At 44.8% G+C, this 17529-nt stretch overlaps 1 protein-coding gene across 7 annotated transcripts in view; it reads left to right on the top strand.

Annotated features, from left to right (window-relative positions):
- The first annotated feature begins 3571 nt into the window (after nucleotides 1-3571).
- The window catches only part of TMEM164 (transmembrane protein 164), a 58224-nt gene continuing 44266 nt past the window's right edge, over nucleotides 3572-17529 (top strand). Inside the window, exons 1-2 of one of the 7 annotated variants that reach the window (XM_081179345.1) lie at nucleotides 3572-3687; nucleotides 5283-5865. In XM_081179345.1, the coding sequence (XP_081035471.1) occupies nucleotides 5404-5865 (462 nt within the window). In that variant the 5' untranslated portion in view covers nucleotides 3572-3687; nucleotides 5283-5403. The other 6 variants (XM_081179347.1, XM_081179344.1, XM_081179346.1 and 3 more) reach the window with 6 other exon arrangements.

Raw genomic sequence — 17529 nt, 5'->3', positions numbered from 1 at the left:
GGACTTCCTCTGCATGTGAAGACAGGCTCCGGCACATTAAGCAGGTGAGACCAATAGTGAGTCCAATGGTCAAGGAGGAAGTTTCTGCACATGCTGTAGAGCAGTGGTGTCCAAACTTTTTTCAAAGAGGGCCAGATCTGATGAAGTGAAGGGCCGCGGGGGCCAACCAAATGGCCGACCAAAGTAGTTGACTTTTTTAGGATTGAAGTTGTTCAGCTTTTTTTAATGATTTTACCCCAAAGATTGAAGTTGTTGAGCTTTTAGGATTTTACCCCAGGAAATAAACTGCCACAGGGGCCGGATTAAACCGAACCATGGGCCAGATTAGGCCCCCCAAAATGGACTTTGGATATGCCTGCTGTAGAGGGAAGTGAGTTGCAGATGGGGCTCATCCACCTGGGAAGATAGCCCATCTCTGCCCCTAAGCCTCTACTGCTCTGCAGGATATCTTTGGGAGAAGAAAAGGGTTAGGGTTGGATGGTGCTTTGTAGGCTTGTATGTCTCTTTCAAGCAACCCCTGCAGCCAAGCTCGTGCCAAATGTATTGCCCTGTTTTCCTTTGGACTACATTAGCAAGGCTGAAGGGTGTGTGTCTTGTCATCTAGATAGCCCAGAACCTCCATACACCCTTCCTTGGCTTGTGCCCCAGAAAGGCCACTTAGGTGCTGCTAACACAGTTTGACTTCACTCCTGGAAGTGCACTCCATTTTTTCTTGAGACATACAGATGCCAACAGCAGCAGCAGCAGCAACAACAGCAACAACAACAACAACAGTGTGTCACCTTTAGCAAATGCCACTGGACTTCCTCTAAAGCCTTCTGGGTTCAATGGATGATATTAAAATGAATGTGCCTACTTGCTCTTAATCACCAATGGCACTGCCACCATTTCAGAAAGCCAACAGGATGAAGAGAGGCCATCTGAGGTCAAATAAAAGGAAAAGTGAAGAGTTAAAGTATCTCATATCCAGGGAATCTATTGCCTTCGGAGGTCTGTTCTGCTGTTAACACAAGATATGGATGTTTACTCAGGTTCTTAGGAAGGTTGCAGATTAACCAATGAGGAGAAAAGCTTTGCAAATAGGGAACAGCAACTTGGCTCTGAATGTAGCAGCAAGAGTCAGGAGCGCTTTTGTTAAACTGCAAGCAGCTCCACAAGTCTTTAAGAGTAATAATTCCTTAGCAGAGTACTGTGGCAAGAACACCATCCTTGAAAAATAAGCCCACAAAGATTAATACCGGTAGTCTGAAAGCAAACCTAGCCTGCGAAAGAGTAATAGCAGTTGATGCCACTGGATGGCAGGGTGGCCAATGGTAGGTGGAGCAAGAAGCAACAGTAGGCAGAGCCATCCACCTCTGGTTTTGCCCCCAGCCAATTACTCTAATAACAGTTATGCACTGTGGCTCTTCCTTAATTTCTGCTAGGATCCCACCCAACCCGGATGTTCTGGAGATCACCTTTGAGGAAGAAGCAGGGGGCCTTGCAAGGAACCCCATACAATTTAGAAATTGCAGGACTTCCAAAGGCAGCCTGAAGTGTTCCCACCACAGCCCCCCTCATAATCCATTCCACTGCAACCCCAGCTGTGCCTTGATTCGCATTTCTCCTCTTTGCCACCTTGACCTTAAGAATGATATGGTGGAAAAATCCAGATTTGGGTGTAGGGGTGCCCATTTGGTTCTAAGAAGGCTGCAAGGGTGTACTCAGGTGAAGGCTCAGATGTGAATGTAGCTCAGTGACTGTGGCACTGGGGCGGCAATTCAATAGAGAAAGATACATGAAAATAGGAGTCATTCCTGGCGAAAAGTGATAGCTGGAACATGTGCCATCTTTTGTATTTAGCTGAAATAGCAGCCAGCCTTTCACTGTAGTACAAGACTGGATACACGGAGCCTGCCTCAAGTGTTATTCATATCATTAGTGATATCTGATGCTGCAAAGTCGCTCTGTTAGTGATAAAACAATATTGTTTATCACTACGGATGTTTTCTCTGTGGATACCTTCTTTCTGAGCCTCCTAATGACCATTATATTAGGTTTCCAGTTATCTTGATGCTAAGTCTAAGCTCTTCTCCGCAGGATTTAAAGTACACTGTTGACCATGCAACTGTGCTAGGTTAGGTCCTGTGTGTCGGGGTGGAAAACCTCCGCTTGAAGATGGCCCATCAACCCTCCTGTCTAGTCCTTGGAACTCTTCCTAGGCTGCAGGCCTCACTGGTATCACTGGGAGTTTCTGTAGCTGCTGGTTGTGTACATGTAGGGTAGGGAGATTTAAGCCATCCAGCCTCTACACCTTTTTTATTTTATAAAAAATCTACTGGCAAGTCTGTTGATTTTCCTTTCTACTATGGAGCTAAGAACTTTTAGAATGAGGCTTAGCAGGCAAGCTTGATTTGTGGCTAAATCTCAAAACTTTGGGGCTGAGATTACTGCCTCCTACAGCAATAGAAGAAAAAAGCTGTTTGTGGCCCAGTGGGCTAGCTACCTGCCTGCATAAGTAGTCCAGATCCTGTGCTCTTCTTCCTTAGAGGTTCTTACTCATATGCCCCACCCAAGGCAGGAGTGGAGCGTTGTTGGCACTTGTCTGTCACAGAGACAATGGAGGGTGTGCCTCCTGGAGTGAAACCAAAACACTGCATTAGCAGCACCTAAGTGACCTCCCTGGGGCACATGCCTGGGCAGTGTGTATGGAGTTCCTGGGCTGCACAGATGATGAAGATTCCCCTCTCTGCCTTGCTGAAAGAAAGAAGGCTATCCCTCCCCCTGTTATGCTGGTAATTTAATTATTTATTCAAGACATTTATATACCACTTAGTCACCTGCATTTCTAAGCACTGTACATGCTAGGTTCCTATGTACAGAGGGCTGATGTGATGAAATTCTAGGCTCCCTTGTGCCCTTGGCAAGGAGCTGTATCAGCACCCCCTCCCCCCCCGCATCCCTTGCACCATTGGCACTCTGAGCCAGAGCGGACAGGTGTAATTTTTGCACACACATCCTTGGCCTGCACTTTTGGTAGGGGGCAACCTGGCCAACCCCTAGGTATGCACCTGCTTTTCAAAAAAACAAAACAAAAACCCTCACCAGCCCTGCAGTTAGAAATCCAGCATGTTAGGTGGAAGGCTGGGCTAGAACCCCTTTCTATGAAATGCAGTTTCAGGGGAAAGGATCCTGTGGCTCACCAAATGTCCTTGGGGCTTCAACTCCCACCATCCCCAACCAGCATGACCAACGGTCAGAAGCGATCGGAGTTGGAGCCTAGCAATATCTCGAGGGCCACCGATTTGGTGCTAGCTGTTTCTGGGGAGGTTTTTAGTTTTTCTTTTTAAAAACACTTTGCGGAAAGCACAGAGGAACACTGAGGCTGCTGTCACCTACACACATTTAACAGAAGTTAAGCCCCACTGAAGGCAGTTGAAGACAACACACTCCAGAGGAACTGTTTGCGTTTGCGCTCGCAAGTGGCGCAGCGGAGAGGCAAAGACTGGGCAGAAAGCGAGCCCGCGGAGCAAGCGCGGCAAAGCGCGCCTCTCCGCCTTTTTTCCTTACGCTGTAGTGACGGGCTGACTGAGGCGACAAGTGGAAGCGAGGCGGAGGAAGAAGAAAAGGGGGCAGCAACAGCAGCGCGGAAACACAGGAGCCGCCTTCTAAGAGGCGGAGCGGGAAGACCCGCGCAACCAATCCGGGGTGCACCTTCCATTTTTTAGCCTTAGTTGAGCACGTCGGTGGGGTGATGCTGTGGTGGGGGCGGCGTGGTGGTGGTGGTGGTCTTCTCCTGGAAGAGGCGAGCAGAGAGTAGCAGCAGCAGCAGCGGCGTCCAGAGCGCAGATTGCTCCCCAGCTGCGTTCCGGGCTACACCTGAGGAAGGGGAGCCGATAAGCGCTGGCCGCCACTTCTGTTGCCGCTGCGCTTCCTCCTCCTCCTCCTCCTCCGGTCTGCAACCCAGAGCCGGGCTGATGGGCTTCCTCATGTAGCGCCTGCCCCGGCAAGAGCTGAGGGAGGGCCTGCAGTACCGCCACGACCCGCCCCCTCCCTCGCTCCCGCCTTCCCTTGAGGTACTGGGAGGGAAGGGGTGCACCACGTCGCTGGGAAGTCTCGCTGGAGGAGGCAGAGGACCAGAAAGCACAGCTTTTTTCCGGGGAGGGGAGATTATAGCTAGCCCCTTCCAGAGACAGAAAGAGTTGCGGGGGGACTTCCATGGAAGGTAGGGGGGCGCGCGCGCGCGAATGGTATTGTGAGGAAGTGGGGGAAGGCGGAGCGTGGCGCCAGTGAGGGGGAGGGAAATAAATGGACTAGATGAGCCTAGGGGTCCCTTCCAACTCTTCAATTCAATAAATAAACAAATTGCTCACCTCTTGCTCCCTCCTCCCTCTCTTCGCCCCCTTTCCGCTTCCCTCTTTCGCGGGAATTTGGTGAAAGTGTGGTGATTAAGCGAGCAGGCCTACCTCCAAGGGTTGTGGTTGCTCACGATCTCGTTCGGCAACCACATCGCGTTGGCGAAGCGCCTTTTTCTTTTTTTTGCGTGGGGAGCTTAGCCGGATTGAGGGAGAAAGGAGCCGTGCCGAGTTAAAGAGGTTAAAAAAACCCCAAAACCTGCCGTGGCTCTTTAAAAAAAGAAGGTAATGTTGCTTCTGTTTACTTTTAGTTTCTGTGGCCTTTTGTTGCCTCTCCCTCCACAAATTTACTGTGAAGGATGTTGTTTTATTGCATTGCTTTGTGTATTGTAGTGCCTGTTGTAGCAGATGCGCCGGATTCCATTGGATGAAGAGTGGCTGTGAAATATTTCAAATAGAGAAATAAGAGTCGGAAATCATTTATGCAGGAGAGAGAGAGGGAGTATGGGTATATATATATATATATATATATATATCCCTCACCGCTGTTTTTGTGTGGTTATTTTATATACCCAGGTACTACCAGCCATGCTTCTTTAGAAACCTGGGCAACCAGACACAATGTAACCAGCACACTGTGTGTTTGTTTATACCTGGTGTGTGTTTGTACACAGTGTGCCGGTTACATAGTGCCTGGGGTTTTCAGGCAGGTTTTGCCAACCAGGTGGCCTCCAGAGGCCTTGCTGGCTGGGCTTGAGAATTGTAGATCAAAACATCTGGATTGTGACAGGTTGCCAAAGCTCTTTTAGGGTCATAAAGCAACAGTTTGCTGACTGGGCCTTCTGCTGGAAGAGAGAGCAGGGAGCTTGGTTCTGTTATGCGTCCTTTCTTTATCCTGTTTTCTGGTTTGATAATTAAGTTGTGTTTAACTTCCTATCCTCCCCACAGGTTTGTTTAGCTTCTTACCTGAGCACCCTAGAGTGAGAGCTGAGGATCACCTGTCTAGTTCCTTTCTGTGTCTCACAAGTGGAAGGGAGAGGACTTGCTGATAAGGACTCTTCTCTGTTTCATGTTTCGTCACCCAAACAGCATATTAGCTTTGATCTCATCAAGCGCCCACCTTCTCCAGGACGGCCAAGCAGAAGAGGAACAGAAGGGGTTTGCCATGAGTCGTTACAGCTTCTCCAATCTTCTGGACTGGATGTACGGTGGGGTGGACCCAAGCTTTGAAGGCAACGGGGGTCCTGAGTGTGCTGCCTTCCTCCCCTGGCAACAGCGCCTGGTAGAGACCCTGATCTTCTTATGCGTGGGAGTTCTGGAGGTGGTGGTGTCCCTGAAGAAGATCAGGCGAACCCATTCCAAGGAGGTGGTGGACCTGCTTGCTCAGTCTCGGAAGAAAGAGGAGAGCATAGGGAAGAACCTGTTGCTGGTGTTCTTCTGCCTCACTTTTGGATTGGAAGTGGGATTCAAGTTTGCTTCCAAGACAGTCATCTACTTGCTGAATCCCTGCCACGTAGTTACGATGATGCAGGTGAGGAATACTGTTCCAAAAAAAAAGCGCCTTTGGACCCCTTTCGTTTAGTCACACTGGAAACAGAATCTTCCTAGAAATATCTGTCTTTTTTTCAGGGATAAGAGTAGATGGTATAACAGCTCATTAGCATAATAGGCATTCATTCCAGATATGGAGATCATAGGAACCAACTCCTAGGGGCCAAGGTCCCTTCAGCCCTCTCCTAAAATATTTGAGGCCCCTACCCCCAAGTTAATGGGTATTGCCATTCAAATGGTGTGTGTGTGTCTTGTGAATGATTGTGTGGTGTAGGGCTTACCTGCCCCTCCCAATATTTTATTCAAGTTGACACCCCTGATTGGATAAGGTTTCGTTTTTGGCAATGAACTCCTTTGAAATTATCCTGCTTAGCGGTGTTGTGTTTTCTAGGATCAGAGTCAGTATGCCAGCTCTGAATAACAGATGCTGAGTGTGACCAGGAGGAAAGCATCATCGCACTCAAGTTTTGCTATTTGGCTTCTTGTAACTATCTAGTTAAGCACTCTAGGAAATGGAATGCTGGTCCATCAGGGCTCTTCTTACTGCAAACATTATTTTATGTTATATATTACCTCCCTTCAGTAAAGCTTCTAGGGTACTTTACAAAAAAAGAGAGCATCAAGATAAAATAAATAGCTAATGTATAATAAATGGTGGCATGCAATAAGATTACATTCAAAACCCTGGCAGAGCCATATTTGTTACCCCAAAGATAAGACTGGCATCATGGGGGCTTTCCTGGGCAGGGAAATATTTAGTTTTGAACATGCAGAAGCTTAGATTTTTCCATTGGGGGGGGGGGAAGAATTGGGAATGGTTGACTTCTAGCTAAAATAATACCCTATGAATGTGAGGTGGGCATTTCTAGGCTAGGCTGTGTGGTGAAGTGTTTATGTTACTAGTTTATGGGTCTCACTAATTACAATTCTAATTGCATCAATGGGACTATCGCCAAACTCCTGATAAGCAAATAAAGCTTGAGTTGCTGCCAACCACAGCTGCTTACTGAGCCTAAAGTAGCCAAGAAAAACATAGCTTCTGCCTTTACTACAAAGGGAACTGCCCCCATATCTTAAAGACGGCCTGTTGTGATACTGTATCTTGGACTAAATGATCTATGTTGACAACACTGAAATCAGACAAATTAGTTCTTACAGAGGAAGAGTGTGTGTGGGAGCAGCTTTCAGGCAGCAGTGGACTTTTCAGCTGTGTATGTCTTGTTGGGGGGGGGGCTATGCAATTTCTTTTCCTTTATATTTTATTAGTAGCTGTTTCATTCAGCTCTCTCCTTCTGATTTCCAGGCAGGAATCTTTGAAACAAGAGCGGTAGCAAAATACTTTCAATTAGGGCCAGCCAAAGTTCACATTGTGGTAATTGAGCTTTCGAGATACGTAGACGCTCTTCCTCATGCTGGATGTTGAAAAGCAAATGGAACAGGATGCGGGGGGGGGGGGGAGAGAAATATGGGTAAAAAGAGGGCATGATGTAAAACATTCTCTACAGTTTGTTTCAGTCTTAAGTTGGTGATTAAAGGAACTGATTAATGAGTTTGGAATTGTGCCCTAATGCAAAAGACATTTGGTAACAAAGATGATGCAAGGACAGAGAAGGAAACACTTAGGTTGTCTCTAACTGAGTTCTGCTCTGAGTAGAACCATTGAACTTAATGGACCCAAGTTAGTCATGACCATTAATTTCAATAGGTCTACTTTGAGTATGATTTACACTGGATACAAACCATTTAGTTTTGCATTTGGAAATACGAAAACCAGCAGTTATGGCTCTATAAGCAACTATATATGTTGTGTTGTGACTACAGCTTCAGTCGGGTTGAAGTGATAAGTATAAATACCATAGATTTAATGTAGGCTTGTCAATATCCATTTGCCTTCACTGGGTGAGAATTGCCTTCAGGTAACAAGGCAAGGTAACAAGGAGTTACAGATTTAAATACTTAGCTGTATTTTTCTCTATCCCTTCATGTATTACATATGTGTTTGTATGTGCTGGTGGCCTAATAACTGTGGACCTATTTGTAATGCTGAGTAAAAAAAAATAACAGTGCAATCCTTTGCATGTCGGCTTAGAAGTAAGCCACACTAGGTTCAGTGGGGCTTACTCCTAGCTAAGTGTGCTTAGGTCAGTTGATGTCTCTACCTGACAGTATGTTGAATAGATATTGTCACTTCAATCCATAATTTTCATGGGGTCTCACATGGTCTGGAAATCCAATCCTAGGCTAGCCATTGGCCTGGATAATTAAGCTGAATGGTTTGGTTGCATACTTTGGACTGAAACTAATTTCAGTGGAAAAGGTTTCTGCAGAGTCCTTCCCAGACTCTTGCCCAGGGATAGCAAATGTAGTGCTCTCCAGATATTGTGTACTACTGTCATCCCCAAGTCATCATGGGCAATGGTCAAGGATAATGGGAACTCACAGCATCTGAAGGCAGCATGTGGGCTATTCCCACTCTTGCCCATGCAGCTACTGTGGCAAAAGATGTCATATGCATGGAAGCTAAAGTGGGTGCATCATTTGCAATAGGGACGCGGGTGGTGCTGTGGGTTAAATCACTGTGCCGCTTGGGCTTGTCAATTGAAAGGTCGGCAGTTCAAATCCCTGCGACGGGGTGAGCTGCCGTTGCTTGGTCCCAGCTCCTGGCAACCTAGCAGTTCGAAAGCACGTCAGAATGCAAGTAGATAAATAGGTACCACTCCAGCAGGAAGGTAAATGGTGTTTCCGTGCGCTGCTCTGGTTCGGCAGAAGCGGCTTAGTCATGCTGGCCACATGACCTGGAAAAACTGTGTGCGGAGCGGACAAACGCCGGCTCCCTCAGCTTGTAAAGTGAGATGAGTGCTGCAACCCCAGAGTTGTTCGCGACTGGACTTAGTTGTCAGGGGTCCCTTTACCTTTACATTTACCCCATTAGGTCGAGATTTGCAGTGCATTTCTTGCAGCAAAGGAGATACCCACTTAAGATGTCATCCCAAGGCTCCTGGAGGGGAAGAAAGTGATTTTACTGTACTCATCCTTATTCAGGGTTGTAGCATCATTTCAAACATCGCAAGGAATTATTAGCATTCTAGTTAAAGGTAAAGGGACCCCTGACCATTAGGTCCAGTCGTGGCCGACTCTGGGGTTGCGGCACTCATCTTGCTTTATTGGCCGAGGGAGCCAGCGTACAGCTTCCAGGTCATGTGGCCAGCATGACTAAGCCGCTTCTGGCGAACCAGAGCAGCACACAGAAACGCCGTTTACCTTCCCGCTGGAGCGGTATCTATTTATCTACTTGCACTTTGACGTGCTTTCAAACTGCTAGGTTGGCAGGAGCAGGGACTGAGCAATGGGAGCTCACCCCGTCACGGGGATTCGAACCGCTGACCTTCTGATTGTTAAGTCCTAGGCTCTGTGGTTTAACCCACAGCGCCACCCGCGTCCCTAGTTACATTCTAGTTACATGTGGCTCATTCATTGGCAGAAAGAAGCTGTGAAATTTTTACCTGTCTTTTTTACCTAAAAGCTTGAATCCTTCCATTTTATTTAAAACAATAGTGACGTAAGGCAGCTTCCATCACCAAATAAAACAAGTCATCAGAAAGTTTGATTACATTAATAAATAAAACAACCGCACTAAAACCAGAAAAAATACAGCACACAAAAAAGCAAAGAAGGGCAGATAATGGGAAGAAAAATGAACAAACAAAAAAGCAGGACAAAAACAAAAGGCCCAAACCAAAATCAGATACAAATTCGGTTTAGTCCAAAACCTGTCTGTAAAACCCATGATTTAGTTTGGCACCTACTTACTTCTAATAGACATGTGCCAAACTTTATTTGGCAGAGAGGTGCCTGGAACAAGGCACCTAGAACATAAGAAGCTGCTCTCCAGGATTTCAAATTAGGCTTTCTCCCAACTCTGCCTGGAGAGGCCGAGGGTTGAACGCAGGGCCTTCTGCATGCAAAGCAGAGGGTTTACCACTGAGCTGTAGTCCTTCCTCAAACATAGAAAGCTGCCTTTTACTGTGTTAGACCACTGATCCATCCAGCTCAACCTACATTGCTCTCAGTGTTTGAAGCTCCCATTGTTCTAGGCGTGTTTTGCAACAGGGAATTTCATTAGTGCAAGCAGTTTCTGAGCTCTGGGCGTAGTACTGCGCCTAAGATTTCAGATTAAAACTGCCTCCCCACTTCCAGCTGTTCTCTGAAGACTGGAGAAGAGACCCTCTTAAGCAGGGGTCGGCAACCTTTTTCAGGCGTGGGCTGGTCCACCATTCCTCAGACCATGTGGTGGGCTGGATTATATTTTGAAAAACAATAACGAACAAATTCCTATGCCCCACAAATAACCCAGAGATGCATTTTAAATAAAAGCACACATTCTACTCATGTAAAAACACCAGGCAGGCCCCACAAATATCCCAGAGATACATTTTAAATAAAAGGACACATTCTACTCATGTAAAAACACACTGATTCCCGGACCGTCTGTGGGCTGGATTTAGAAGGCGACTGGGCCGCATCCGGCCCACGGGCCTTAGGTTGCCTACCCCTGCTCTTAAGAATATTGGGGGTGATGGTCAGGGGAAGAACTAGACCGTGTGAAAAATGGACATGATATTTTACCTGCAGTTCATTCATTTTCAGCTTTGTATTCTTGTTATAAAAAAAAACACGCCCAGACATTTCATTGTTGCGCCCATAACTTTAGGTTTAAAGTTTAAGGTGCTGTTTAGCTCCTAGCTTTCATAGCTAAGTTTCTAACACTGACTGCTCTCTGAGGTTTTATTCAGGAGCCCTGCCTAGGATGCCAGGAGTGAACCAGGGACCTTCTGCATTCAAAACAGATGCTTTACCATTGAGTTCCAACCCTTCCCCTAAATGTTCCTCTGATGCTAAGTGGAGTGTATGGGGCGGCACATATATCTTCCAAGCCTTGAAGTCCTTTGAAGCAAAGATGGCTAAGTCCTTGGTTCTCGAAATGTTGCTCCTTTCAGCCACGGTCCACACACCCTATTGTTGAGGGATGATGGGGTTTGAGTCCCAACGGCATCTGGAGGGCCAGAACTTAGTCACCCCTGCGCAGAAGTGTTTTTTGGTTTTGCTGTGGTATCAGCCATGTACGTGGCACTTTGCAGAGTACAAAGGGACAGATCCCTGCCCTGAGGGGCTTACAGTCTAGAATTTGTCACATGGAAACAACAAAGGAAAGAGAAGAAAGCTTAAAATCTCTTTGTTTGCAGGCACCTGCAGTGAATTTCTTTTTCTGCACAAACACTGTTCTATAAAATGCACTTAGCTCCTTACCTGTAAACATTCAAACCACCACTTTATAAACAGTTTTGTCACAATGCTTTAAAGAGACATTTCTAAAGCATTCCCTAACCTGTCACCTGAAGCTTAACTTTTTTGATGTCTTTTAGGCTGTAGTCTGTGTGGGAGGTGGTTGCACAAATCTAACTGTGCAAGAGCTCAACTTAAGGTCCCATTTTTCAAGTACGTTTGGGTATTTGTCAAAAAAAGTGGCTGAAAATCACGTAAGGAAAAGTAGGTGTATTTATTTGTACAGTGACTGAGTACCTTTTAAAAGAAGAATGGCTTGAGAGAGGTACAACACTTTTAATGCTTCATTATAAGCACTTCCCAATATTTGGAGAACTGCTATGTACACAGAATCACTTGATTTACACAAGACTGTAGAAAGTGGCAGTTAAACTGGAATTATTATTTGGGTGCATGCATCACAGTGGGATTTGGGACATGACACTTTGTTTTGTCCTCTTACATAATTTTAAATGGGAGTCTAATAAGCCTTTTCAGTCCAGGGAGTTTCATTAAATTCAATTCAGACCCCTTTTCGGCTGGACACACTCCTTATTTTTTATTATTTTTTATTTTTAAATAATTGCAGCTTTAAACAAGGAAAAGAAAAGGATGAAATAAAATTCTGAAAAGAAGGTGCTGTCAACTGAAACTCTGTTTCTTGACTCCCTGATCATGCAACCTCATTCACTTCTAGCTCAGTTTACATATTCAATTGTGTTGCATTTGTTCTCTTGCTCACACTTACTTTGTTCTTTATTAACACATTTATAGCCCACCTTTTCTTTAGGGTGCTCAGGTTGGCATACGTGGATTTCTCCCTCCCCATTTTATTCTCACAACAACCCTCTGAGGTAGGTTGGGCTAAGAGAGAGTCTCTGACCAAAGCTTCATAGCTGAGTGGGGATTTGAATCCTGGTCTTCCAGGCCCTAGTCCAACACACTCTTTAGCTGTTCTTATCTCTAACTCATCTCCCACTTTTCCAGTTTCCCTCTTCTCTCCTTGTCTGTCTGTCTAGAGTATTTGTACCCAGGCTACTTACTGGTTTGTGCATGACAGGGCCTACATTAATACAAAGCAGCTGGTCTACATAGATACTAATGAAAGAATAATAATGTTCCTACAAATTCTGTTCCCCCCAAACATTTAAAGAAATAATAATTATCCCTGATCCCAAAACCAAGTTTGGGATCTGACTTTTCCTGAGCATTTAATGTCGCACAGAAGGAGAAGAGTCGTGAGAGGCCAAACCAAACAAGAGCATTTTGACAAAGTATGGTTCCCCTATATCAGCTCTGAAAGCAGAAGCGATGTTAATGCAAGACCGCCAGCTACACATACTTTGTCATGGAGAGCCTGTGTCATGGATAGTTCAAGCCTTGGCGATGCATTCAGTGATTTAGTTGATAGACAGTGTCCCTGCTCCATTTTTCTGCTTGTAACTGAGTTATGCATGTAACGCTCTGTAGGTTTTGTTAGAGTTAATGTCATTTTATTATAAGACTTAATAAAATATTTATTAAAAAGGGAAAAAAATATTAGTACTCCCAATCCACCAGTTTCAAACAGGATCAGTCTTGGTTTGTTATTTAGCAAAAATATTATTTGCAGTTGTAATTTTGCATGGTCTTGTAGCTATCGGTCTAAATCAGGTCAAACTCTGGCTTTCTCTAGCATAACTTCAAGCAACAGCTTGTGTGTGAAAACCTAATGAGTAGGATTACTATTTTTATAGTGAGGTATCTCCCACATGTGTTCTAGTTTGGAAACAAATGAGCAAGAAACGAATAGCTTGCATAAACACAATTATCAGCTATCTACTCAAATATCGGAAAACAACAACGGCTTCTCACTGCTTAAATATGGCCCTCTCTCAGTCAAAAAGGTTTTTTGCCTTCAAAGTGCCTAATGTATTTCAAATTTAGCAGACCTAGATGCTTTTGCAAAAGGTCTTAGTTCTGCTGAATTTGGCTACGTTTTGGAGTTTGAGAAGAGCAGGTTGCCCTCAATGAAGGAGCAGTTGCCTTATAATTGATGCACAGAGAAGATTTTGGCACACTGAGAAGCGCTGATCCTTGTGCTATTTTGGAATGCCGTGTGGGGCGAACTGAGCATTTTGTTCTTTGCTGCTGCTGCTGCCTTTTGGGCTGGAGACGGCACCTGTTCTAGGCAGAGCTTCAGGGTAAACCTTGCAGACACCTTGCCCCTGACATTTGCAGGTGAGCGGAAATGCACCGGCTTAATGTACCAGGAATGGCAGTGAATAGCAAGGTCACTTCTTTTGCTTTTGTCCCTCTCCTCCATAACTTAATGTACAAATGATGCCCCCGATTTGGAACTAGAAATACTGCAGAACCTTAAATGACGCTGCAGTCTTCAAACTGATCTTGCAAGCGAAGAGAACATAGAATAGGCATGTGCAGTGGGCGTTTCAGCTTGACCTTTGACAGTATTTAAAGCAAGAGTCAGGGGCTTTGGGCCTTGAGGCCAAATGTGCCCCCCTCGGCCTCTCTGTACAGCCCCTAGGAATCTCCACATGCTTTCCTCCCATCCCCTCTACTGACACTGCTCCACATTTTCCTCTAGTTGTTTTGCCAAGCTGGCAGACATGTTATTGAACTGTAATAATGCCTCTTGGTTGCCTGGATGAACACCTCTTACTTTTCCATAGCTGGATGGTAGCCTCCTGTACATACAGAGAGAGTCACAAGATTCCTGCATTGCAGGGGGTTAAAATAGATGAACCTCATGGTCCCTTTCAGCTCTGTGATTCCATGATCCATTTACCCATCACAAGCATGTGAACTCTGGAAGGTTACCCACTAGGGCTCTCAGGTTGAGGAATTTTCTTCACTCTTGAATTAATGTCCAGGAGTGAGTTGTCTAGGTAACCAAAGCAGTATTAAATGTCTCCAAGGACCAGCCAGTGATGCCGTTGGAAGGACAGAGGCAATTGTGTGACTGTCCTTGGGAGGTAGGAAGATACTGATATTAATATTTTACATTTAATTTCTGAGGTGGCTGTGTCAACCACATGGGGAGAAACTGTTATGTATTGAAGTTTTCACCCTGGCCACCAGGGATATGGTGTACAGTGGTACCTCAGGTTACATACGCTTCAGGTTACATACGCTTCAGGTTACAGACTCAGGTCCATGTCAGTTAATTTACCTCCTTACGGGGTCCTCGCTGGGAGATCACATTCACCCGGTGCTATACCAGCTGCACTGGCTCCCGGTGGAGTACAGGATCAGGTTTAAGGTGCTGGTTTTAACCTTTAAAGCCCTATACGGCCTAGGACCCTTGTACCTATGGGACTGCCTCTCCTGGTATGTCCCACAGAGAAACTTACGGTCTTCAAATAAAAATATCTTGAAGGTTAGGCTGGCCTCAACTAGAGCCAGGGCTTTTTTGACTGTGGCTCCGATCTGGTGGAACACTCTATGTCACAAGAGACTAGGGCCCTGCGGGACTTGACATCTTTCCGCAGGGCCTGCAAGACAGAGTTGTTCCACCAGGCCTTTGGCCAGGGCACAGCCTGACTCCCACCTTCGGCAATCTTCGCGGAGCTCTGGCCCAATGGTTGCCATTGGTTTGATTTGAATTAATTTTATAATGAATGATTTTAGAGTGTTGTGTTGTGTTGTACTGTTGTATTGTTGTTAGCTGCCCTGAGCCCAGCTTCGGCTGGGGAGGGCGGGATATAAATAATTTATTATTATTATTATTATTATTATTATTATTATTATTTAGGCGGGAAACCCTGGGTTGTGACAATGTTGACAGCCGGCTGCCTATAAAAGCAGGCCGGCTGAGCTGTTTAGTTCAGTTCCAGCTTACTTATAAAGAACTAATTGGAGAAATCTCTGTGTCGTCTGGTATGACCACCCACTATTTAATAGAAACGGAAGCAGAACAACTACAAAAGGCATGGCTTTGCATATAGCATAAGCCTATGGATAGCTATCAGGTTTAAATCAATATGGCACAGACCAGGTGTGGTGAATCTCTGACAGCCAGATTTAATTCCCTCTGAAGGGAAAGGGCTTTTGGATTTCTTCAAAGTGTGCAGTTGTAGCTGCTTCCTCTGCAAGAAGATAGTCTCAGCAGGCTTGTGTTCCCTGGAAATATAGAAGAAGCAGCCCATGCAGTTTGTTGCTATTGCTGCTCTTGCAAACACAAGTTGAAATCAGAGGTTTTAAATAGCTGCAAAGTTCAGGTTTGCATTAGTTACATTTTCTGGGATTACTGAGGATTTTGCCTTTTCCACACTTTGGACAGATAAAGGGCATACAGCAGGAGAGTTTTTATTTATTCACAAATTTATTCACAAAGGGAAAGGTCTTCGGAGAAAATATAAAAGGGAAACTTGAACATCATTAAAATTAGAATTAAGTGTTTGAATCAATAATATTAATACAGATATTAAGAAGAATTGGAATTAGAATTAAAAATTTGGTTCTGTTTTCATGGAAAATGGCTTTCTCTCTTTCTGTGTGTGATATGGTGTGTGAAAGGTGTGTGATTATAGCCCCTCTCGCACCTGGACTATAGTCTCTGGCAGCTTCCTGTGGGCTATTGCAGTTTTCAGGCCCAAAACTGAAAAACGATGGTCACAGATAGAGTGAGTCATCTTCAAATATCTGGGCCCAAGTCATTCAGGCTGTTGTAATTCACCATCTTGAATTGGGCCTGGAAGAATATAGGTAGGCAGTGTAAATGATAAATGTCCTAGCTTTGGGTAGTTACCGTATTTTTCGCTCTATAAGATGCACCAGACCACAAGACGCACCTGGTTTTTGGAGGAGGAAAACAAGAAAAAACATATTCTGAATCTCAGAAGCCAGAACAGCAAGAGGGATCGCTGCGCAGTGAAAGCAGCAATCCCTCTTGCTGTTCTGGCTTCTGGGATAGCTGCGCAGCCTGCATTCGCCCCATAAGACGCACACACATTTTCCCTTACTTTTTAGGAGGGAAAAAGTGAGTCTTATAGAGCAAAAAATACGGTAAATAATGGATGGCCTTTTAAACTGTGGGTGGGTTTATTCTTTTTATTAATTATTATGGTATATATTTTTGTGTTTTTATATTGTAAACCACCCTGTGATCCTTGGATGAAGGGCTGTATAGAAATAATAATAATAATAATAATAATAATAATAATAATAATAATAATAATAATAAATAAATAAATAAATAAATAAATAAATAAATAAATAGAACTGGAGTAATATGCTCCCACCTTGATGTAACACTCAGCACCCAAATGGCTGAAAGTTTGTCACTTCTAGCATACAAACCTAACCTTTTCTTTTTTGATCCTTTTTTCCTTTTGAAAAGGTTACATTTCCCACGCTCCACTTAGCAAACAGAAATTATTTGCTTGGTGGATTGGCCAGAAATACTGCACTCCTGAAGGCTGTTTAGTGCTACACGTTAATGTCTACAGTTGGATTCACATTTAGTTAACTACTTTAAAAAAACTCAGAAGGTAGAAACCTGTAGAAATTGGTCAAAAATTCCTTTGTCTAATAATGTTTTTTTACCAAGGTTTGGGTTGGTGGAATAACAGCTCCTTGAATTAGGGGTAAGGTTTTGTGGATCAACTTGAAAAACTGGAGCATCAAATTTGTAACAATTTGTACTGTTAACATTTTTGTTGAGCTACTCAATGGCCTGGTTTACATGTTATGATTAAAACATGATTTGTTTAGGCAAAGTGAGATCCATAGGTGCTAGTGGTGTGGGGCTCTCAGGGGCACCAGGCTAAGACTCTGGGGCCCAAGAGTTGAGTCCGGGGAAGAGCCTGCCCGTCGGTCGGAGCGCCACAGCGGGTTCTTCTGCTGTGGGCAGCTCTGCGACTTGAGTTTGGGGGTGACTGAGCTAGCAAGATGCTGAGGTGGCCGGCCGGCTCTGCCCTCCTGCGTATCTGGGACTAGGCTACCTGCGGGGGGCGCTGGGCGGATCTTTACACCCCGGCGCCGCATATGCTTAAGACAGCCCTGGTGAGAATCCATGGTTTTTGCTAGATTATGAACTATGGGTTTTTAAAATGATGGTGTTTTATTTGAATGTCGCAATCTTGCTTAATCACAGTTTGTTTGATTGCTCTACCCTTGATGTTTGCTCAAGCTACAAAGTAATGGGAGCAGCTGGAAAACACGCCAAATTTTGGAGGAACAACTTCTAGCTTGTTTACTCATCATTTGTTGAACAAGTGATGGCAGATTGATTGATTGATTGTTTGACTAATTCAATTTGTATCCTGCCCTTCCTTTTGAAGGAGCCCAGGGTTGCAGACACAGCAAAGATAAAATATGA

The sequence above is a fragment of the Podarcis bocagei genome, assembly GCF_964188305.1.
Source record: "Podarcis bocagei genome assembly, chromosome: Z".
Lineage (NCBI taxonomy): Eukaryota > Metazoa > Chordata > Lepidosauria > Squamata > Lacertidae > Podarcis > Podarcis bocagei.
Note: the sequence above shows the minus strand (reverse complement) of the source record. Positions and strands in the feature narration are given on the sequence as shown.